General features: G+C 44.6%; 1 protein-coding gene across 4 annotated transcripts in view; it reads left to right on the forward strand.

Annotated features, from left to right (window-relative positions):
- LOC115192108 (protein cramped-like) overlaps positions 1 to 19,845 on the forward strand; it is a 58,867-nt gene extending 39,022 nt beyond the window's left edge. For all 4 annotated transcript variants that reach the window (XM_029750257.1, XM_029750256.1, XM_029750255.1 and 1 more), the window contains exons 13-20: positions 2,855 to 2,929; positions 3,040 to 3,121; positions 3,414 to 3,524; positions 6,959 to 7,128; positions 7,312 to 7,504; positions 7,635 to 7,799; positions 8,011 to 8,156; positions 17,939 to 19,845. In XM_029750257.1, the coding sequence (XP_029606117.1) occupies positions 2,855 to 2,929; positions 3,040 to 3,121; positions 3,414 to 3,524; positions 6,959 to 7,128; positions 7,312 to 7,504; positions 7,635 to 7,799; positions 8,011 to 8,156; positions 17,939 to 18,052 (1,056 nt within the window). In that variant the 3' untranslated portion in view covers positions 18,053 to 19,845. The remainder of the gene's footprint in view (positions 1 to 2,854; positions 2,930 to 3,039; positions 3,122 to 3,413; positions 3,525 to 6,958; positions 7,129 to 7,311; positions 7,505 to 7,634; positions 7,800 to 8,010; positions 8,157 to 17,938) is intronic.
- The last annotated feature ends 5,125 nt before the right edge of the window (positions 19,846 to 24,970 follow it).

Consider the following 24,970-nt stretch of genomic DNA (forward strand, 5'->3'; position numbering starts at 1 on the left):
ACCATCCCTACTGTGAAGCATGGTGGTGGCAGCATCATGCTGTGGGATGTTTTTCAGCAGCAGGGACTGGGGAACTAGTCAGGTTCGAGGCACAGATGAATGGAGCATAGTACAAAGATCCTTGATGAAAACCTGCTCCAGAGTGCTCAGGACCTCAGACTGGGGCGAAGGTTTACTTTCCAACAGGACAATGACCCAAAGCACACAGGCAAGACAACGTAGGAATGGCTTCGGGACAAGTCTCTGAATGTACTTGAGTGGCCATGCCAGTGCCCGGACTTGAACCCGATCGAGCATCTCTGGAGAGACCTGAAAATACCTGTGCAGCGACGCTCCCCATCCAACTTGATAGAGCTTGAAAGCATCTGCAGAGAAGAATGGGAGAAACCCCCCAATACAGGTGTGCCAAGCTTGTAGCGTCATACCCTAGAAGACTCGAGGCTAATCGCTGCCAAAAGTGCTTCAACAAAGTTCTGAATACTTATGTAAATGTGATATTTCAGATTATTTTTAATCTTTTTTTTGCGTTGTAGGATTTGTGTGTAGAAAAAAAACTTTCATCCATTTTTAGAATAAGGTGTAACAAAATGTGGAGAAAGTCAAGGGGTCTGAACATTTCCGAATGCACTGTACGTGGCTAGGTCTGTTTCCACTATAGGCAATTGACAAGCCCCTTTCTACCATGAATTGGTGCACGTTACATAGTTTATAAAATTATGTTGCGGGCCATTTTAAACTAAACTCAGCAAAAAAAGAAACGTCCTCACTGTCAACTGCGTTTATTTTCAGCGAACGTAATATGTGTAAATATTTGTATGAACATAAGATTCAACAACTGAGACATAAACTGAACAAGTTCCACAGACATGTGACTAACAGAAATGGTATAATGTGTCCCGAACAAAGGAGGGGTCAAAAGTAACAGTCAGTATCTGGTGTGGCCACCAGCTGCATTAAGTACTCTCCTCCTCGTGGACTGCACCAGATTTGCCAGTTCTTGCTGTGAGATGTTACCCCACTCTTCCACCAAGGCACCTGCAAGTTCCTGGACATTTATGGGGGGAATGGCCCTAGCCCTCACCCTCTGATCCAACAGGTCCCAGACGTGCTCAATGGGATTGAGATCCGGGCTCTTCGCTGGCCATGGCAGAACACTGACATTCCTGTCTTGCAGGAAATCAGCCATACTGCTTGTTCTGTGCGTGGTGGCATTGTCATGCTGGAGGGTCATGTCAGGATGAGCCTGCAGGAAGGGTACCACATGAGGGAGGAGGACGTTTTCCCTGTAACGCACAGCGTTGACATTTCCTGCAATGACAACAAGCTCAGTCCGATGATGCTGTAACACCGCCCCAGACCGTGACGGACCCTCCAGCTCCAAATCGATCCTGCTCCAGAGTACAGGCCCTGGTGTAACGCTCATTCCTTCGACGATAAACTCGAATTCGACCAACCCTGGTGAGACCAAACTGCGACTCGTCAATGAAGAGCACTTTTTGCCAGTCCTGTCTGGTCTAGGGACGGTGGGTTTGCCCATAGGCGATGTTGTTGCCGGTGATGTCTGGTGAGGACCTGCCTTACAACAGGCCTACAAGCCCTCAGTCCAGCCTCTCTCAGCCTATTACGGACAGTCTGAGCACTGATGGAGGGATGGTGCGTTCCTGGTGTAACTCGGGCAGTTGTTGTTGCCATCCTGTACCTGACCCGCAGGTATGATGTTCAGATGTACCGATCCTGTGCAGGTGTTACACGTGGTCTGCTACTGCGAGGACTATCAGCTGTCCGTCCTGTTGCGCTGTCTTAGGCGTCTCACAGTACGGATATTGGAATTCATTGCCCTGACCACATCTGCAGTTCTCATGCCTCCTTGCAGCATGCCTAAGGCATGTTCACGCAGATGAGCAGGGACCCTGGGCATCTTTCTTTTGGTGTTTTCAGAGTCAGTAGAAAGGCCTCTTTAGTGTCCTGAGTTCTCATAACTGTGACCTTAATTGCCTACCGTCTGTAAGCTGTTAGTCTCTTAACGACCGTTCCACAAGTGCATGTTCATTCATTGTTCATGGTTCAATGAATAAGCATGGGAAACAGTGTTTAAACCCTTAATTTCACAGATCTTCATTGTAATTTGTATTTTTACGAATTATCTTTGAAAGACAGGGTCCTGAAAAAGGGATGTATCTTTTTTTTGCTGAGTTTACTTGTGGTTTGATAACAAATTACCTTGTTTATTAATGTTACCTGGCTAGTTAGATAACATGGTACCTTGGCTCTGCACACGCTTGGATGGTGCAGGGAAAAGGGATAGATATGCTTCAAAGGTAGGATGCATATGCCTAATCAATGTAATTCTCAATCAAAAATATGTTTTTCTAGTTTTCCTTAAATTGTGTTAGGCACCAAACTTTTGGGAGCTCTGTGTGAGGGAGAGTGTAGGCTATGTGTGGAAAGTTGTCTGAACAGTAGGCTAAAGATAGATTAGGCCTATGAAACTGAGTGTAACCCTTACTGCCACAATGAAAATGCATATTCCTTACAACATTCCTCTAGTCTTGCCCAATCACAGGTAGGCCTTTGGATATGAGCAAATCAGATGTTTTCTGCAGTAGCCTTTTCTATTATACAGTAAAAAAGTATGAAGTTTAATCCGTTGTGGTGTGAATATCAAGGACAGGTTTTTGTGCAGAACGTATAGAAAATGTGAACAGGGTGCCTGGCAAACCCTTGTGGTGTCACGATTCTACTCGGTATCGTGATACTTGGCCTGGTATTATGTCTTGAGTAAAAAAAGGTACATTTTCTCGCAGTTCAGATACATCTTTTTTTCATCACCAGTTTGCATCTCTCCCTCTTACAGATGCAGTCAGACATTTTCCTGCCGAAACAAAGGAAAAACAGGAGCCGGCCACTTCGAAAGCCCCTCGTGGTCCAGGTAAGTCTCATCTTAGTCCGTTGTTTGGTGTACCTATTGAGTTGTTCTTAGTACATCTTGAAATCTGAACAGATTGGTTTAATGTGAAATTGTTGTTTGTTCCTCCTCAGAGAACCCTGCTCCCCCGCACCACTGGAGACACTCCTCAACACGTCTGCTCCTTCTCCATCCTCTCCAACTCATCTGCCACTGGTATGCCACCTGTCAACTAACCCATACACCTAGTTAAATTATAAATTAATCAGAAAACGTGCTATTACTTATCTAATCACATGAAGGAAGTAGGCATGTTTGAAGAATCGTAACAACATATTTTTTTGTAATTATGCTGCAGGAATAAAAAGCCCTGGAGAGCAGTAATATTCTGTGTTCGGGCCCAAAAATATTTTATCCAACTATCTGAACAGGGCTAGAAATAATCAACCACACTCACCTCCGTAGTTTGGACTTGACTGACTTTTTCTTCATACCGTCTCCCCCTCAGGAACAGGCTCTTTCCGGCCAATCCAGCCCCGTCTCTCTCCCTCCACCCGTCCCCCCCTCCCCAGAACTCCGCCCATCACATCTGGCCCTAGGATGTCCAGTCAGCTCTCCAGTACGTACCTCTTCTCTCTACCTGTTCAGGGCCTGAAACTAACTTTTTGGTCCACCAGCCACTGTGGCAGTTAGATTTAAGAATCTACCAGCCACTCAGATCTTTTTGCCAGTCGTACAAAAATTGGACACCAAAAATAATAAAACCAATGAGCATGTTTTGATGTTTCTAAAACATATGTATTACTAGTAAGAAGTAATGTGGTATATTGCTTTATTTTGTTTCATTGTTTGTTACCGGAGTCTTTTAACCAAAATATCAGATGAGACCAAAAATGTCACCTGCCCCTTTAAGAGGTGGAAGTTACCGTGGTAACATGACTCATGTTTGTGCCTGTGAGATTAAGAGTTGTGACTAGTAGTCTTGTAGTTCATACTGCACCCCCTGGCTTTCTGTCCGACTCCCACATGCTACCAGAAGAACTGGTCCCAAACCCAACCGCAGTCCTGTAATGTTATTTTAGGCATATGTGACACGCTCATTTGCCAGCAATGGTCCCAGTAATTTTGCGCCCTATAGGCAATATCAAAATGTGCAAAAACAACCTAAGAAATAGGTTAAATGACCTGAGGTTCTCTTGTGGCCCAGTAATACAGATACCCTAATATATCAGCCAATATGCTTGGCATCGTTTGAAGAGCACGGAGTTGGAGAGACTTCCATTTTCTCTTGAGCTAAGTTTTAGGAGTGGGACTATTTTCAGACTGATAAAAATATTGGTGATCAATACATATTTCTAGGCAATGCAGTGAACTATATCCTAATCATATTTAGGAAGTACATTTCCTTGGAACGATAACTGCCCCGTGCTTCTCTGCCCATGCATAGGCTATAGAGTACGCGATTTAATTGAGACCACACTCGCAACTGATCTCACACACATGGCTATTGAACTTGAAGCAGCAAGAATGATGACAGCGGACACTTTCTCTTGAGCTATGTTTTGCATATAGACTATAGCGTACCTTTTTTTTTTTTTTTTTAGGAGGGTGATTTGCAAGCAGAGACAAACAAACAAGTGACTAATATTTATTGAAAATGAATGCTTCCTCACTATGGTAGCTTGTGCACGTGTTGCGCCTTTTCGTTTTCAATGATCACTTTTTTTTTTATTGCATCTCAATTTGTGGGTTGAGCACCCTCCACTTTCCATTATCAATATTTATTTTGACACAGTTGTAAACTAATCATTTAAGTTCATTTCCTTGGAAAATTAACTACTCTTTCAATGAGACCACACATACTAGGTACACTTGATCTCGCACACCCAACAAGGAGAGGAAAGGTAGGCTACTGAAGTTGAAGCAGCGTGTGAATAATGCGACAAAGATGAGCTTTTAATACAAATGGTAGGCTAACGCATACAAAGCAGGAAGACGACTGTTTCCAGATCCCAAAGTCTTCTGACTGCCTGTTCACTGAAAACAGCTTTTGTAGTGAATTTTCATTAATAATACAAGAAAAGGGACCTTGAAAAATGCAAACTGCGGCGCAATGATCTGTCGGTACCCGCAGCTCTCTACCGCGTCGTCTTCTCTTCCATACCAGTTGAAACTCAAACATTGAAAAACAACTTAGCTTGTGAACGAAACAATGTAAATAGCCAAGAAACACAAAGACAAAGTCTCACTTGAGTAGACTTTAGACAAACTTTTATGCCTGTGCACAGCACAGTGTTGCTGCGCATTTCAGGATTTATGGTTCTTTGACTTTGTGCGATTTAATTTACCAGCTAAGAAACAAAATAGCAGAAATACTTTTGAAAACAGCTACTGCAGCATTTACACTATATATACAAAAGTATGTGGATAACACTTCGGCTATTTCAGCCACACCCGTTGCTGACAGGTGTATAAAATCGAGCACACAGCCATGCAATCTCCATAGAGAAACATTGGCAGTAGAATGGCCTTACTGAAGAGCTCAGTGACTTTCAACGTGGCACCATCATAGGATGCCACCTTTTCCAACTAGACAGTTCGTCAAATTTCTGCCCTGCTAGAGCTGCCCCGGTCAACTGTAAGTGCTGTTACTGTGAAGTGGGAATGTCTAATGGCAACAGCGGCTCAGCCGCAAAGTGGTAGGCCACACAAGCATACAGAACGGGACTGCCGGGTGCTGAAGCTCGTAGTGCTCGGGACTGCCGAGTGTTGTCCTCGGTTGCAACACTCAGCACCAAGTTCCAAACTGCCTCTGGAAGCAAGAAGAACTCCGCACAAGAACTGTTTGTCGGGAGCTTCATAAAATGAGCCTAAGATCCCCATGTGCAATGCCAAGCGTCGGCTGGAGTGGCGTAAAGCTTGCCGCCATTGAACTCTGGAGCAGTGGAAACACGTTCTCTGGAGTGATGAATCACACTTCTGGGTTTGGCGGATGCCCGACTGCATAATGGTCTGGGGCCGTTTTTCATGGTTCTGGCTCCTTTAGTTCCAGTTAACGCTACAGAATAAAATTACATTCTAGACGATTCTGTGCTTCCAACTTGGTGGCAACAGTTTGGGGAAGGCCCTTTCCTGTTTCAGCATGACAATGCCCCCATGCACAGAGTGAGGTCCAAAGAGATGGTTTGTTGAGATCGGTGTGGAAGAACTTGACTGGCCTGCACAGAGCCCTGACCTCAACTCCATCGAACACTTGTGTGATGAATTGAAACGCTGACTGCGAGCCAGGCCTAATCCTCCAACATCAGTTCCCAACCTCGCTATTGCTCTTACATTTACATTTTAGTCATTTAGCAGATGCTCTTATCCAGAGCGACTTACAGTAGTGAATGCATACATTTCATTTCATGCATTTTTTTTTTTTTTTTTTTGTACTGGCCCCCCGTGGGAATCGAACCCACAACCCTGGCGTTGCACACATGCTGGCGTTGCAAACACCATGCTCTACCAACTGAGCCACAGGGAATGCCTTGTGGCTGAATGGAAGCAAGTCCCCACAGCAATGTTCCAACATCTAGTGAAAAGCCTTCCCAGAAGAGTGGAGGCTATTTTAGCAGCAAAGGGGGGACCAACTCCATATTGATGCCCATGATTTTGGAATGATATGTTTGACGAGCAGGTGTCCACATGCCTTTGGTCATGTAGTGTATATTGCTATAAATGTGATCATACTTGGTTATTTGTATTCACAAAAGCGAGTGAAATACTCGCACTGTGGAGCCCTGTCCACCCACCAACGTGTCTGGTGAAGTAGACCTCTTACCCACCAATGCCAAAATCTACTCTCATTTGGCAGGTGGCGGGTGTTCGTTTCAGGCCCTGGTCATGTTTTTATTTTTCACCTTTTTTAAACAATTTTCTTATTTTAAAGCCCACCTAGGCCAGGTCCACTGATGCTGGAAATTGGCGCAAGCTAAAACATGATGGTGCAATTCATCTGTAATCAGACTCTTGACAATTCAATGTGTGATGAGTCTATATTTTTCCATCCAGGTGCCATTGACCTGGCAGCCAAGTCAGCAGGCATCATCCCAGGTAGCCCCTGTCGGGAGTTGAAGGCCCCCAGTCCAGACGGAAGGCCCCTCTCGACCTCTCACCCTGGAGTGGTGCATGCTAGTCCTGGTCCTCCCCAGCCACAGCTCCTTCAGCAGGCCTCCTCTGAGGTGAGTGGAACACTGAAAGAAGGGAAAGAGAAACGATGATGGAGAAAGAGCTACCTGGGTCGTGTTCAAGCTGTTTTGGAAGATGGAGGTGCCACAGGAACTTATCCAATAAGAGCACAGATTTTCATATTTTTTATACATTAATTCTAACCCTGTATCATTCTTTCACTAACCCTCCACTAGGTTTCGCTGCAGAACGGCCTCCCCCCTCCGTCTCCAGGAGTGGCAGGTGACTCTCTCCTCTCCCCGCCCAACGTGGCCTCTCTGCTGGACATCTCTCTCCCAGGACCCCTGGAGGAAGCCATGGCTCCTGGAGGGCCACAAACGCACATCAGTGACTCAATCATTGAGCTGGCCATCAACTCGGCACACTACGGTAAGTGAAGGGGGCGTTATTAGGTGTGTGTGTGTGTGTGTGTGTGTGTGCTTCTAAAAATAGGATTTTGTAGTGTAGCCTGTATCAGTTTACATCTCTCTCATGCGCTGTCTCTTTCGCTCGCTCTCAGGTGATGAGGCATCCCTCTCTCCTGCCAAGCTGAATGGTAGTGAGTGCTCTAAGCTCCTACCCTGTACCTCAGTCAGCCCCTCCAGAGGCTGGATCCCTTCCCCCAGCCATGACCCTCAGTGGTACCCCAACGACTCCACTGACTCTTCATTTGGCTGCCTGCTATGTAAGACACACACACACACAGTATATACGCACACGCAGCCACTATCATCAGTCTCTGGCAATGATTTTCAATTGAACTGAACCTGATGAAGTCAATTGAAGCAGGATTACTCTCTGCCCAGAACCATAAGCTCAACTGAGATTTATTTTTTGTGTCATCTCAATTCAATTTCAACCCCCCCCCCCCGCCCCACACACACACACACACACAGCGAGCCTGGTGTCCCCTGATAAGGGTAGACGAAGCTCCCTGACCCCCTCCGGCCCCTCCAGTGGAACAGCCCTCCTCGGACCCAGATTTCTAGACTGCAACTCCCATGATTCCTTTCAGTCCCGCGGCTTGCCAGACGTAGCAGAGGTAAGACCACCCCAGTAGGAAGCATATTGCTACACCCCTCCCTTGCACAATTTTCACCTTTTGTTTCCTTAGTTTAAATCAAAGCAAATGTTATTTGCCGAATACAACAGGTGTAGACTTTACCGTGAAATGCTTACTTAAAAGCCCTTAAACAACAATGCAGTTTTAAGAAAAATACTTACTTAATAAACGAAAGTAAACAAATAAAAGAGCAACAATAAAAAATGAGGCTATATACAGGGGTTACCGGTACCGAGTCAATGTGTGTGGGTACAGGTTAGTCAAGGTAATATGTCCAGTACAAGTCAAAAGTTTGGACACACCTACTCATTCCAGGGTTTTTCTTTATTTTTACTATTTTCTACATTGTAGAATAATAGTGACGTTAAAACTATGAAATAACACAAATGGAATCATTTCATAACCAAAAAAGCGTAAATTCTCTTCAAAGTAGCAACCCTTTGCCTTGATGACAGCTTTGCACACTCTTGGCATTCTCTCAACCAGCTTCACCCTGGAATGCTTTTCCAACACTCTTGAATGAGTTCCCACATATGCTGAGCACTTGTTGGCTGCTTTTCCTTCATTACATTTACGTCATTCAGCAGACGATCTTATCCAGAGCGACTTACAAATTGGTGCATTCACCTTGTGACATCCAGTGGAACAACCACTTTACAATAGTACATCTATATTTTTTTTTGGGGGGGGGGGGTGTTAGAAGGATTACTTAACCTGTTATGGATAGGGGGCAGTATTTTCACGGCCGAATAAAAAAACGTACCCGATTTAATCTGATTATTACTCCTGCCCAGAAACTAGAATATGCATATAATTATTAGCTTTGGATAGAAAACACTCCAAAGTTTCTAAAACTGTTTGAATGGTGTCTGAGTATAACAGAACTCATTTGGCAGGCCAAAACCTGAGAAGATTCTGTACAGGAAGTACCCTGTCTGACCATTTCTTGGCCTTCTTGATCATCTCTATCCAAAACAGGGGATCTCTGCTGTTACTTGACACTTCCTACGGCTCCCATGGGCTCTCAGAAGGCGGCAAAAAGCTGAATGGTGGCTTTGCAGGCCCTGGCTGAAAAACATTAGCGCGTTTGGATAGTGGTCGGTCAGAGTACTATGAGACTGAGGCGCGTGCACGAGTCGACTCCATGTTTACTTTTCTCTCTCTTTGTACTAAAACACGGTTTCCCGGTCGGAATATTATCGCTTTTTTACGAGAAAAATGGCAAAAAAATTTGATTTTAAACAGCGGTTGACATGCTTCGAAGTACGGTAATGGAATATTTAGAATTTTTTTGTCACGAAACGCGTCGGGCGCGTAACCCTTCGTCACCCTTGGATAGTGTCTTGAACGCACGAACAAAACGGCGCTATTTGGATATAACTATGGATTATTTTGAACCAAACCAACATTTTATTATTGAAGTAGAAGTCCTGGGAGTGCATTCTGACGAAGAACAGCAAAGGTAATAACATTTTTCTTATAGTAAATCTGACTTTGGTGAGGGCTAAACTTGGTGGGTGTCTAAATGGCTAGCCCTGTGATGCCGGGCTATCTACTTAGAATATTGCAAAATGTGCTTTCACCGAAAAGCTATTTTAAAATCGGACATAGCGAGTGCAGAGAGGAGTTCTGTATCTATAATTCTTAAAATAATTATGTTTTTTGTGAACGTTTATCGTGAGTAATTTAGTAAATTCAACGGAAGTGTTCGGTGGGAATGCTAGTTCTGAACGTCACATGCTAATGTAAAAAGATGGTTTTTGATATAAATATGAACTTGATTGAACAAAACATGCATGTATTGTATAACAATGTCCTAGGCGTGTCATCTGATGAAGATCATCAAAGGTTAGTGCTACATTTAGCTGTGGTTTTGTTTTTTGTGACATTATATGCTAGCTTGAAAAATGGGTGTCTGATTATTTCTGGCTGGGTACTCTGCTGACATAATCTAATGTTTTGCTTTCGCTGGAAAGCCTTTTTGAAATTGGACAGTGTGGTTAGATAAAGGAGAGTCTTGTCTTTTAAAATGGTGTAAAATAGTCATATGTTTGAAAAATGGAAGTTTTGGGATTTTTGAGGAATTTGTAATTCGCGCCACGCCTATCATTGGATATTGGAGCAGGTGTTCCGCTAGCGGAACGTCTAGATGTAAGATGTTAAAGAGGTGGGGTTTCAGGTGTCTCCGGAAGGTGGTGATTGACTCCGCTATCCTGGCGTCGTGAGGGAGCTTGTTCCACCATTGGGGTGCCAGAGCAGCGAACAGTTTTGACTGGGCTGAGCGGGAACTGTGCTTCCGCAGAGGTAGGGAGGCGAGCAGGCCAGAGGTGGATAAACGCAGTGCCCTTATTTGGGTGTAGGGACTGATCAGAGCCTGAAGGTACGGAGGTGCCGTTCCCCTCACAGCTCCGTAGGCAAGCACCATGGTCTTGTAGCAGATGCGAGCTTCAACTGGAAGCCAGTGGAGTGTGTGGAGGAGCGGGATGACGTGAGAGAACTTGGGAAGGTTGAACACCAGACGGGCTGCGGCGTTCTGGATGAGTTGTAGGGGTTTAATGGCACAGGGAGCCCCGCCAACAGCGAGTTGCAGTAATCCAGACGGGAGATGACAAGTGCCTGGATTAGGACCTGCGCCGCTTCCTGTGTGAGGCAGGGTCGTACTCTGCGAATGTTGTAGAGCATGAACCTACAGGATCGGGTCACCGCCTTGATGTTAGCAGAGAACGACAGGGTGTTGTCCAGGGTCACGCCAAGGCTCTTAGCACTCTGGGAGGAGGACACAATGGAGTTGTCAACCGTGATGGCGAGATCATGGAACGGGCAGTCCTTCCCCGGGAGGAAGAGCAGCTCCGTCTTGCCGAGGTTCAGCTTGAGGTGGTGATCTGATATGTCTTCCAGACATGCAGAGATGCGATTCGCCACCTGGTTATCAGAAGGGGGGAAAGGAGAAGATTAATTGTGTGTCGTCTGCGTAGCAATGATAGGAGAGACCATGTGAGGATATGACAGAGCCAAGTGACTTGGTGTATAGCGAGAATAGGAGAGGACCTAGAACTGAGCCCTGGGGGACACCAGTGGTGAGAGCACGTGGTGCGGAGACGGATTCTCGCCACGCCACCTGGTAGGAGCGACCTGTCAGGTAGGACGCAATCCAAGAGTGAGCCGCGCCGGAGATGCCCAACTCGGAGAGGGTGGAGAGGAGGATCGGATGGTTCACAGTATCAAAGGCAGCAGATGGGTCTAGAAGGATGAGAGCAGAGGAGAGAGAGTTAGCTATAGCAGTGTGGAGAGCCTCCGTGACACAGAAGAGCAGTCTCAGTTGAATGACCAGTCTTGAAAACTGACTGATTTGGATCAAGAAGGTCATTCTGAGAGAGATAGCAAGAGAGCTGGCCAAGGACGGCACGCTCAAGAGTTTTGGAGAGGAAAGAAAGAAGGGATACTGGTCTGTAGTTGTTGACATCGGAGGGATCGAGTGTAGGTTTTGAGAAGGGGTGCAACTCTCGCTCTCTTGAAGACGGAAGGGACGTAGCCAGCGGTCAAGGATGAGTTGATGAGCGAGGTGAGGTAAGGAAGAAGGTCTCCGGAAATGGCCTGGAGAAGAGAGAAGGGGATAGGGTCAAGCGGGCAGGTTGTTGGGCGCCGGCCGTCACAAGACGCAAGATTTCATCTGGAGAGAGAGAGGGGAGAAAGAGGTCAAAGCATAAGGTAGGGCAATGTGAGCAGGACCAGCGGTGTCGTTTGACTTAACAAACGAGGATCGGATGTCGTCAACCTTCTTTTCAAAATGGTTGACAAAGTCTTCCGCAGAGAGAGAGAGGGAGGGGGGGGAGGAGGATTCAGGAGGGACGAGAAGGTGGCAAAGAGCTTCCTAGGGTTAGAGGCAGATGTTTGGAATTTAGAGTGGTAGAAAGTGGCTTTAGCAGCAGAAACGGAGGAAGAAAATGTGGAGAGGAGGGAGTGAAAAGATGCCAGGTCCGCAGTGAGGCTAGTTTTCCTCCATTTCCGCTCGGCTGCCCGGAGCCCTGTTCTGTGAGCTCGCAATGAGTCGTCAAGCCACGGAGCAGGACGGGAGGACCGAGCCGGCCGGGAGGATAGGGGACATAGAGAGTCAAAGGATGCAAAAAGAGAGCAGGGTTGAGGAGGCAGAATCAGGAGATTGGTTGGAGAAGGATTGTCAGAGGGAAGATATGATAGGATGGAAGAGGAGAGCAGGAGAGAGGGAGAAGGTTGTGACGGCGCAATACCATCTGAGTAGGGGCAGAGTGAGTAGTGTTGGAGGAGAGCGAGAGGGAAAAGGATACAAGGTAGTGGTCGGAGACTTGGAGGGGAGTTGCAGTGAGATTGGTAGAAGAACAGCATCTAGTAAAGATGAGGTCAAGCGTATTGCCTGCCTTGTGAGTAGGGGGGGGACGGTGAGAGGGTGAGGCCAAAAGAGGAGAGGAATGGAAAGAAGGAGGCAGAGAGAAATGAGTCAAAGGTAGACGTAGGGAGGTTAAAGTCACACAGAATTGTGAGGGGTGAGCCATCCTCAGGAAAGGAACTTATCAAGGCGTCAAGCTCATTGATGAACTCTCCAAGGGAACCTGGAGGGCGATGGATGTTAAGCTTGAATGGGCTAGTGATTGTGACAGTATGGAATTCAAAGGAGGAGATAGACAGACAGATGGGTCAGGGGAGAAATAGAGAATGTCCACTTGGGAGAGATGAGGATTCCAGTCCCGCCACCCCGCTGACCAGATGCTCTCGGGGTGTGCGAGAACACGTGGTCAGACGAGGAGAGAGCAGTAGGAGTAGCAGTGTTTTCTGTGGTAATCCATGTTTCTGTGAGCGCCAAGAAGTCGAGAGACTGGAGGGTAGCATAGGCTGAGATGAACTCTGCCTTGTTGGCCGCAGACCGGCAGTTCCAGAGGCTGCCGGAGACCTGGAACTCCACGTGGGAACCACCAGGTTAGAGTGGCAGCGGCCATGCGGTGTGAAGCGTTTGTGTGGCCTGTGCAGAGAGGAGAGAACAGGGATAGACAGACACATAGTTGACAGGCTACGCTAATGCAAAGGAGATTGGAATGAAAATTCACTAAACAACTGGGGAAGCGAGAGAGCAGGGCCTCCCTCACTAACCATTCACTGAAACACACAAATATAACTATTCCAACTTCCACTTAGAAATTCTAATTGATGTAAACTACAGTGGTTCAATGTTTCCAGGAATAGGCTCAAACTTAGTTTATTCAGCTAGATAACTTGGTACAGTATTCTTCCGTGAAACCCACCCAGTGCACCGTGACTTATGACGCCGTAGCTAACTAGCATGCTAGCATCCAATAACACACGGTTAGCACCAATACTTGGTTACAACAAACTATCAATGGATCATTCGTGTCCGTGTCTAGTTCCTTTCATAACGCAGAAGTAATTAAACGTTGGCTAGCTAACACAAAGTCAGTCCTGCTAGCTACACAATTGGACTACACAACTCGAAAGCTTACGTTGCAAAAATCGTATTGACTAAAAATGATACAGTACTGGTAGCTGGTAGAGTTGGCTAGCTAGCAGTGGCTGCGTTTACCTTTATCTTTGATAGCTAGCTACATAGTTGTCTTTTTAACGTTACACTAATCAAATCGTTCTGTTGTAATGTATTTAGTTTCTACAGTACTGCTAGTTGGTGAAGTTTGTTAGCTAGCAGTGGCTGTGGTGTTCACTTTGTTTGGAAAACGGTGTCGCTGTGAACGAACACAGCTGGCTAGCTAACCTTGTTAGTTTCTCAGAGCTACACCTTTATCCTTGATAGAAAGGCAGCAAAGACGACTATGTAGCTAGCTAACAATACACTAATCAAATCGTTCCGTTGTAATGAAATGTAATATTACCCGTGGTGTGATGTTGGACTCTGCGGTCCAACTCATCCCAAACCATCTAAATTGGGTTGAGGTCAGTTGATTGTGGAGGCCAGGTCATCTAATGCAGCACTCCATCACTCTCCTTATTGGTCAAATAGCCCCTACACAACCTGGAGGTGTGTTGGGTCATTAGTTGAAAAACAAATGATAGTCCCACTAAGCGCAAACCAGATGGGATGGAGTATCGCTGCAGAATGCTGTGGTAGCCATGCTGGGTGAGTGCATTGAATGGTAAATAAATCAGTGTCACCAGCAAGGCACCATCACACCACTTCCTCCATGCTTCACGGTGGGAACCACACCTACTCTGCTTCTCAGAAAGACCACGGCGGTTGGAAACAAATCTCAAATTTGGACTGATCAGACCAAAAGACAGATTTCCACCGGTCTAATGTCCATCGTGCATCTTGGACCAAGCAAGTCGCTTCTTCTTATTGTTGTCCTTCAGTAGTGGTTTCTTTGCAGCAATTTGGCCATGAAGGCCTGATTTACGCAGTCTCCTCTGAACAGTTGATGTTGAGATGTCTGTTACTTGAACTCTGAAGCATTTATTTTGGCTGCAATTTCTGAGGCTGGTAACTCTAATGAACTTATCCTCTGCCGCAGAGGTAACTCTGGGTCTTCCTTTCTTGTGGTGGTTCTCATGAGAGCCAGTTTCATCATAACGCTTGATGGTTTTTGCGTCTGCACTTGAAGAAACTTCCAAAGTTCTTGATGTTTTCCGGACTGCCTGACATTCATGTCTTAATGTAATGATGGACTGTCGTTTCTCTTTGCTTGTTTAAGCTGTTTGCCATAATATGAACTTGGTCTTTTACCAAATAGGGCTGTCTTCTGTATGTCACCTGTACCATGTCACAGCACAACTGATTGGCTCAAACGCATTAAGGAAAGAAATTCCCCAAATTAAACTTTTAACAAGGCAAACTTGTTAATTGAAATGCATTCCAGGTGACTATCTCATGAAGCTGGTTGAGAGAATGCCAAGAGTGCAAAGCTGTCATTAAGGCAAAGGGTGGCTACTTTGAAGAATCTCAAATTTTAAAATAGATTTAGATTTAACCTGTTAGGGCTAGGGGGCAGTATTTACACGGCCGGATAAAAAACATACCTGATTTAATCTGGTTACTACTCCTGCCCAGTAACTAGAATATGCATATAATTATTGGCTTTGGATAGAAAACACCCTAAAGTTTCTAAAACTGTTTGAATGGTGTCTGTGAGTATAACAGAACTCATATGGCAGGCAAAAACCTGAAAAGATTCTGACCAGGAAGTGGCCTGTCTGACAAGTTGTTGTTCTTCTTGCCTCTGTTTATTGAAGACTGAGGATCTTTGCTGTAACGTGACACTTCCTACGGCTCCCATAGGCTCTCAGAGCCCGGGAAAAAGCTGAACGATATCGAGGCAGCCTCTGGCTGAAACACATTATCGCTTTTGACAAGTGGCCGATCAGAGGACAAAGGGCTTAGGCGCGTGCCTGAGTCGACCCCGTGCTTTATTTTCTTTCGTCTGTTTACCTAATTGCAGATTCCCGGTCGGAATATTATTGCTTTTTTACGAGAAAAATGGCATAAAAATTGATTTTAAACAGCGGTTGACATGCTTCGAAGTACGGTAATGGAATATTTAGCATTTTTTTGTCACGAAATGCGCCGTGCGCGTGACCCTTATTTACCATTCGGATAGTGTCTTGAACGCACTAACAAAACGCCGCTGTTTGAACATAACTATGGATTATTTGGGACCAAACCAACATTTGTTATTGAAGTAGAAGTCCTGGGAGTGCATTCTGACGAAGAACACCAAAGGTAATCAAACTTTTCTAATAGTAAATCGGAGTTTGGTGAAGGCTAAACTTGTTGGGTGTCTAAATAGCTAGCCCTGTGATGCCGGGCTGTCTACTTAGAATATTGCAAAATGTGCTTTCACCAAAAAGCTATTTTAAAATCGGACATATCGAGTGCATAGAGGAGTTCTGTATCTATAATTCTTAAAATAATTTATGCTTTTTGTGAACGTTTATCGTGAGTAATTTAGTAAATTGTTAGTAAATTCGCCGGAAGTTTGCGGGGGGTATGCTAGTTCTGAACGTCACATGCTAATGTAAAAAGCTGGTTTTTGATATAAATATGAACTTGATTGAACAAAACATGCATGTATTGTATAACATAATGTCCTAGGGTTGTCATCTGATGAAGATCATCAAAGGTTAGTGCTGCATTTAGCTGTCTTCTGGGTTTATGTGACATATGCTAGCTTGAAAAATGGGTGTCTGGGTACTCTGCTGACATAATTAATGTTTTGCTTTCGTTGTAAAGCCTTTTTGAAATCGGACAGTGTGGTTAGATTAACGAGAGTCTTGTCTTTAAAATGCTGTAAAATAGTCATATGTTTGAGAAATTGAAGTAATAGCATTTCTAAGGTATTTGAATAACGCGCCACAGGATTCCACTGGCTGTTACGTAGGTGGGACGATTTCGTCCCGCCGGCCCTAGAGAGGTTAACACATTTTGGGTTACTACCCGTCATTATGCTCTCAATGGTGCAGCTGAATAACTTTTTGAGGATCTGAGGACTCATGCCAAATATTTTCAGTCTCATGGGTGAATAGGTGTTGTCTTGGTGTGTTTGGACCTTGATAGTTTGATGTGGACACCAAGGAACTTGAAGCTCTCAACCTGCTCCACTGCAGCCCCATTGATGAGAATAGGGGTGTGCTTGGCCCTTCTTTTCCTTTAGGACAAATTCATTACTTTGTCTTGGTTATGTTGAGGGAGAGATTGTTGTCCTGGCAACACACTTCCAGGTCTCTGACCTCCCTATAGGCTGTTTCATTGTTGTCGGTGATCAGGCCTACCACCGTTGTGTCGTCGGCAAACTTAATGATGGTGTTGGAGTCGTGCTTGGCCACACAGTCATGTGTGAACAGGGAGTACAGGAGGGAACTAAACCCTGAGGGGCCCACGTGTTGAGGATCAGCGTTGCAGATGTGTTGTTGCCTACCCTTACCACTTGGGGGTGGCCCGTCAGGAAGTCCAGGATCCAATTGCAGAGGGAGGAGTTTCGTCCCAGGGTCCTTAGCTTATTGATGAGCTTTGAGGGCACTATGGTGTTGAACGCTGAACACGTAGTCAATGAACAGCATTCTCAAATGGGTGTTCCTTTTGTCCAGGTGGGAAAGGGCAGTGTGGAGTGCAATAGAGTGTCATTTGTGGATCATTTGGGGCGGTATGCAAATTGGAGTGGGTCTAGGGTTTCTGGGCTGATGGTGTTGTGAGCCATGGCCAGCCTTTCAAAGCGCTTCATGGCTACTGACGTGAGTGCTATGGGTCGGTAGTCATTTAGGCAGGTTACCTTGGTGTTCTTGGGCACGGGGACTATGGTGGTCTGCTTGAAACGTAGGTATTAGACTCTGCCAGGGACAGGTTGAAACTTTTGACACTAGCCAGTTGGTCAGCGCATGCTCGGAGTACACCTTCTGGTAATCCGTCTAGCCTGCGACCTTGTGAATTTTGACCTGTTTAAAGGTCTTGCTCACATCGGCTACGGCGAGCGTGATCACACAGTTGTCTGGAACAGCTGGTGCTCTCATGCATGCTTCAGTGTTGCTTGCCTCGAAGCGCGCATAGAATAATTTAGCTCCTCTGGTAGGCTTGTGTCACTGGGCAGCTTATTTATAGTTTGAATCCATTATAATGTCGTGTTATTTTTAAAAGCAACATCAAATTCATTATTTTGGGGCAAATGTGGCAAAAACAAAATTCAAATGTAGGTCACCCCCTTGTCAATACTCTGTCACAGAATGACTGAAGAACATGCTTCCAATCTAATATGTGGTTATCTTCGTCCTTGCAGGTAGACACCCAGCTGGCCTGCATGATGAGTGAGAGCAGCGTGGATTACATCGCCCGCTTCAACGATTTGGCACAGGAGCTGGCTGTCACAGAGCCGCACCTCCTGCCACCTTGAGTTTGAATAGACTGAAGGCGGGTTTAAGAAATGTCTGTCAGTTGCCCCTCCCACACCTTCAAAAGTGCAAGGACAAAGGGGGTGGAGAAACACTCCTTCCCCTATATAGTTTGTGAAAGAAAGTGCCATTGGCCTGAACAGAAGAAGCACTCAGATCTACCTTGGCACAGTCCAACTGCAACAGGTTTAAACTCATTCTGATGGTTTCAATGTGTTCTGAAATGGTTGGTTCTGAAGGTCTGTGGTCTGGTTTCAACTGCTTCTGAAAGAACGTGGACTAGTTTCAACTGGTTTGATCGCCTGTGGACAAGTTTCAACTGGTTCTGATGTGTTTGCAATGGTTTAAGATAGTTCTGACTGGTTCTTATGGGTTCTGACCAGCGTCGACTTGTTTGTTTGGACCATTCTGTCTGTTCTGCCTAGCAAGCTGGCCTTTTAAAAATATATATATTTTTAAACACTTAAGATTAATCCCATTTACAAAACACAACCTCATGTAAAGTATAAAATAATGCCATATATGAACAAAAGACTGGGTCTCTTTATCTTTCCATTTCTGTCCTCTTGTCTCCCTCTGAGAAATATCAAACCGAAGAAATTTGAGTGCAAAATGTAAATGTCAGACTAACTTGAAAATAACTACTGATGAACTGCTGGTCGCGTGTCCATCTTGTCAGTTCACGCGTACAAATTAAACTAACATCATTTAATCTGTTTAAACCATATGAGTGGAACTGATGTGATTGTGTCCCAGGCCAAACATACGTGTCTGACGGAGTTTGTCTGTGTCCCTCCCTCCATATCAATGCAAAAAAGTTTGACACTCCACTTGAACATCTCCTCCAACTAACCCAGCTACATTTGTTGGTCTGTTTTTTTTCTTCTCAACCAATGCTTTGAATCGACCTGAAAGCGAATTTCAGTTTTCTGTAGAAAAACGTTTTGTAAAGTTGAGCCCCTTGTGTGCCTTTAACACCACACCAGGCGCTCCCTCCTATGATGCCTGGTTGGTTGTCAGTCAAGCTGTGTGTTTTAGAGGTCTCCAGCTGATGAAAGAACCAATTATATTATGTGGGGTTTTAGACACAGAAATATGGTCACGTTCCAGGATGACCTTGTTGGAGATGTTGCATTGTATCAACCAATGTTTGTGTGCTACATTATCGACTGCAGTCTGGCATCAGATTACTACGGTTGAGTAGTAATGTCTGACTACATTGCAGCAAATGCCAGAAATGAAGAAGCGTGTTTCCAGGACAAATCGTGTCCAAAATGGCACCCTATTTCCTATATAGTGCACTGCTTTTGACCAGAGCCTATAGGGCCCAGGTCAAAAGGAGTACGCTATGTAGGGAATAGGTTGCCAATTCGGCCACACCCAATGCCTAGATGTCAGCTAAGGATTTTGTTATGAGAAATCACATTGGCGCAATGTTCAAATACGAAATGTCAGATTTTTATTTTTTAACACTAAAAGAAATGTTCAAGCTACAAATGTGGATTATGTCTAAAGAATTTTATATAGCGGTTGTCTTTAAATTGGGGCATGGAGTCCTTTCTCTTTGTAACTTTAATCTATAACAATTCCAGTGTTCTCTGCGCTTTTGTAACATAACTGTAAATTATACTTATTTGGACTATTTATTGTTAACAGGTTGAGAAAGTGTTTGTTTTAAAAGGAGCTATATGTAATATTTTTGCATTGTAATTACAGAAAAATACCTTAATATATCAGCAGTAATAGTGGAGAGTGTTTTAACAATGTTTAATAAAAAAATTGAGCCCACACAAAATTGGTCGTCACTAGTTACTTTAGCCACAAAGTCATAAGGCCTGCCTACTCGACCAATTGGATAAGTGAGTGTGATATGACCTGCATGCCGGCTTACGGTTCACTGGCAATGGCCAATCAGATGAGTGGGTGTGTGCATGCAGACCGGCTTGCAGGGGAGACATGCATTTCATTTATCTAGTGTTCCATACATTTATTTTTTATTAGCTATAATAAATCCAACCATTCTAAATGCAAAGGGAAAATCGGATGTCTTATTCAACATCAGCTTGCCAGCTTATGTTTTCCTTACTCATAGTTACTTGTCCTATCCCAAAATAGGTTAATTCCAATATCTGTACTGTTTTTGAAAATGGCATGTAGACAGACAAATTGACATCTTTATTAGATTTATTTTAGCCACAAGTAAAATGTACAATTTGACCAATGTTCAGACATTTTTATTTTTTAAATTGGCTGATAAGATCAACTTCAACCCTGTTACTTTATTTTGAACCTAGTCATTTAACTTAACGTAGCCTTGCAGTCCACTTTTTTTGTGTGTTTTGTACCAGTTTCCATCTGTACAAAGGCATGGAATATGGCAAAACAGTTAGAAAAGTGCCATATGATTCCAATGTATAGTAGACACCCGAAACTCAAGTCCTCACTAGTATGTACAACCTTGTGTTTACATAGCTAGTGCCCACATTAGGGACTTGTGAAAAGCAGAATCAACAACCTCTGCATAAACAGTTGCTTTGTGAGAAGGTGTTAGTTCAAGTGGCTTGGCTTTGGCCCCAAGTGAGACAGATGCCAGTCCGCGTAGTTGGAAACAGAAAAATCTGAGCCTTTTGGGTGAAACACTAGGTTAAATGCTGTATGGAAATGTGCCATTACATACTCTATTTTATTAGCCCATCCAACCTCTTCAGAGGACAAAAGTTAAATTATTTTAGGTTTCACATAACTGCATACAATATGAAACATGTATACACTCACTACTGTAAGTCATTCAAGATAAGTGTCTGCTAAATAACATGTAAATGGTACTTTTTATTATTTTTTATACACAGTATTACAAGCTAGGAATACAGTTTTATGTCATGACATACTCTTGCAATAAGTGCCATAGGATCTGTGGTGACCACAGAGTTGGGACACTCGTTTAAAGTCCGTCAGTCCCATCTTCAATTTTATTGAGGAACATACCATTATTAAAATTAAATGTAAAAGTGCATGGTATAAATTACAAAGATCTGTCTTTGAACTTACTACCTTCTTGCTCATTTCAGCAGCATATTTGGCTTTTGTTTGACTTTCACCTCATGGCATTCATATGTCTTTGTTCCCACAACTTGAAACGGAACACAATGGGAGACTTACTCTCCCAACTGAGTTTTTTTCCCTCCCAACTGGCCTCCCTCATCTGATTGGTCGAGTAGGGGGGCCTTCTGACTTTGGTAACAAGTGACAGCCCACAAAATTGTTCAGCCTTCCTATTGGTCAACAAAAGCTGGACCGGCTCTTTTCTCTTCCATCAGTGTCACTCAGAGGTCTGGTTATTTCACAAACAGAATCATCAATGGCAGAAATCATCCTGCCATTACCTAGTTGCTGAAAGTAGTTTATATTCAGCCTAAGTATTGCAATTCACCTAGCTTCCACATGGGTGAGACATTCTGCATGTACAGTACATAAGGAAAGTATTTCCACTTTTTGTTACGTTAGTTTTATTCTAAAATTGATTCAATTGTTTTTTATCCTCAATCTACACACAATACCCCATAATGATGAAGCAAAATCATGTTTAAAAAAATAAAATAAAAATTGCTAGTGTATTACAAATAAACAGACCTTTAAGTATTCACACCCTTTGCTATGAGACTCGACATTGAGCTCGGTTGCATCCTGTTTCAATTGATCATCCTTGATGTTTCTAGAACTTGATTGAGAAATTCAATTGATTGGATGTGATATGGAAAGGCACACCTGTCAATATCAGGTACCACAGCTGACAGTGCATGTCAGAGCAAAATCTAAGCCATGAGGTTGAATGAATTGTCAGTAGCGCTTCGAGACAGGATTGTGTCGAGGCACAGAGAGGTGTCCAAGCACCCCGATGGTCACTGACACAGCTCCAGATTTCCTCTGTGGAGATGAGAGAACCTTCCAGAAAGAGAACCATCTCTGCCGCACTCAACCAATCAGGCCTTTATGGTAGAGTGGCCAGACAAAAGGCACGACAGCCCGCTTGGAATTCGCCAAAAGGCACCTAAAGGACTCTCGGACCATGAGAAACAAAATGCTCTGGTCTGATGAAACTAAGATTGAACTTTTTGGCCTGAATGCCAAGCGTCAAGTTCAGGAGGAAACCTGGCAACATCCCTACGGTGAAGCATGGTGGTAGCAGCAGCATTATGCTGTGGGGATGTTTTAACAGCAGCAAGGACTGGGAGACTAGTCAGGATCGAGGGAAAGATGAACGGAGCAAGATCCTTCATGAAAACCTGCTCCAGAGCGCTCAGGACCTCAGACTGGTGTGAAGGTTCACGTTCCAACAGGACAAGTCTCAATGTCCTTGAGTGGCCCAGCCAGAGCCCGGACTTGAACCCAATCGAACATCTCTGGAGAGACCTTAAAATAGCTGTGCAGCGACGCTCCCCATCCAACTTGACAGAGTTTGAGAGGATCTGCAGAGAAGAATGGGAGAAGCTCCCCAAATACAGGTGTACCAAGCTTGTAGCATCATACCCAAGAAGACTCGAGGCTGCCAAAGGTGCATGAACAAAGTACTGCGTGAATGGCCTGAATACTTATGTAAATGTGATATCAGGTTTTTATTTGTAATAAATGTGCAAATATTTATAAAAACCTGTTTTTGCCTTGTCATTATGGGGTATTGTGTGTAGATTGAGAGGGGAAAAAAACAATTCAATGCATTTCAGTTTAAGGCTGTAACCTAACAAAATGTGGGAAAAAAATCAAGGGGTCTGAATACTTTCCGAATGCACTGTAGCACCTTTAACTTAATATAAGATGGTGGTATCTAAAAAACACCCTGCTGTATTGAGATTTTTCAGTTTGTAAGATGCATTTTTACTCTCATCTGTATAAACAGTTTTTTTTTTAAATACTGGCGTGTGTGTCAACATGAAGGGGCGAATCCCAACTAAATTTTCACTTAGTCATGAATTGATGTCAATTGGAGACAGTCAACTCGCCATCTTTAGGACGTTCCAGATTGTGAGAGGTCACCTTGGCTGATGACGCCAGCGAATCAGCAATCAAATACTGATTGTGTCAGTTACTGTTACAAACAAGGCAACCAGTGACTCCCAGGAAAGACTGAGCGACAACCAAGAGGAGAATGGTGACTACTGGGAAAGTCTAGTGCGGGGTGAGTTGGGCTAGCACCCCAACTCACAGTCCTCTGCAAGGGGGCGACCCAAAGCAACTACAGAGAACCGGAAGGAACAGTTTCCATGGATGGATAACACTAACGACAAGGCTTGTATAAAGGATTCTGACTGGAGGAGTAGAAAGTGGAACAAGATGCCACTGCGTAAAACTGTACATACAAAGACTACGAATCCACCAAACAAAGGCAAAGTGCCTACCTGAGCCAACAAAGCAGCAGCGCACAGACTTGCTATCTGGTGAGAAGCAGGAGGTTTCCAGCCAACACCATAGTGTTGAAGACCTCTCCACAGCTGAACTACTTCAAAGGAGGAGAAAGTCAGAGACTCCAGAGGATGTGGAACCCAGAGCAAGGCATGTCAAGTGGCAACAACAACAACGCAACCTGGCAACAGCTGGATGACGACCTGGACAACAACCTAGATACAACACTGGTGGGGTAAAGACACTCACTACCCTGTCCAAGCATGTTCCTGCGGTGAACAATGAAAGATTTGACATTGAAGAGGCCAAGAAAGCAACATGAAATCCCACAGGCAGAAAATGGAGGATTTAAGGCTTCGCAAAGAACTGCAGTCACTTATCAAGCGCTTCAGGGAGGCAGATGCCACACAACGCAAAGCGCTACAGGAACTGCAGGACAAAGAGTAACCTGAAGCCACTCCAGAATGCAGGAAGGGCAAGAAAAAGGAGACTAAGACAGCAAAGCAGAGAGCCAACCCCTTCCACTTCATTTCATTTACACTGGAAGGGGAGAGATCCAGCAACCTTCAGCAACTAAGGTGGAGAGGTACTCTGACCAGGGAAGGAATGAAACATTTGAGCAGTGCCCAAGATCTTCACCAATCGACCAACCTGAATGCCAACATGGAGGGAAGTCGTGGAGGTGGTGAAAAAGGCCAGAGCAAGATCGGCACCTGGTCCAAATGGATTTCCATACAAGTTCTACAAAATGTTCCCTAAACTCCTATGCAGGCTATGGAAGCTGATCAGAACGTTTTGGAGGAAGGGAGAGATACCAACATGCTGCAGAGGGCGGAAGGAAATAACTCCAACATCAACCAGTTCCACACCATATCCCTACTCAGCATGGAAGGATAATCTTCTCCATCCTTGCAAGAAGACTCGCCACCTAAACAAGAAACAACTACACTGACTCATCTGTCCAGAAGGGAGACATACCAGGATTCCATGGGTGTATTGATCACACTACCACCATCAGCCATTTGATAAGGGAGGCCAAGATCAATGGCAGTGACCCCACTCCCTGATCTTCGAAGACCTGAAGCTTTACCACATTCCTGATAACACCCAAAAGCAGCTACTACAGCAACATAAAGCTCAGGTTCTCAGTCAACAACATCACCACATCATGGCAAGCCCTGGAAAGGGGAATAGTCACATGATGTACCATCTCAGTGCTATTATTTGTGATCGGAATTAACCTGATCATCAAATCTGCTGACAAAGTCACGAGGCCCGGGAAGAATCCAACAACCACAGAAGAGGGTTTATTGATGACCAAACCATCACTACCACCACCCACGTGCAGGCACGATGGGTCCTGTCAGCTCTGGAGGAAACTGCAGGATGGGCCAGGATGAGATTCCAACCTCGCAAAACAAGAAGCCTGGTAATAAGAAAAGGCAAGGTGACCGACAGGTTCACCATGACAATTCAGAAAAAGGTAATTCCATCATACATCAATAACCCTATCCAGTTCCTGG

Source organism: Salmo trutta, chromosome 4 (assembly GCF_901001165.1).
Source record: "Salmo trutta chromosome 4, fSalTru1.1, whole genome shotgun sequence".
NCBI classification, from domain to species: Eukaryota; Metazoa; Chordata; class Actinopteri; order Salmoniformes; family Salmonidae; genus Salmo; species Salmo trutta.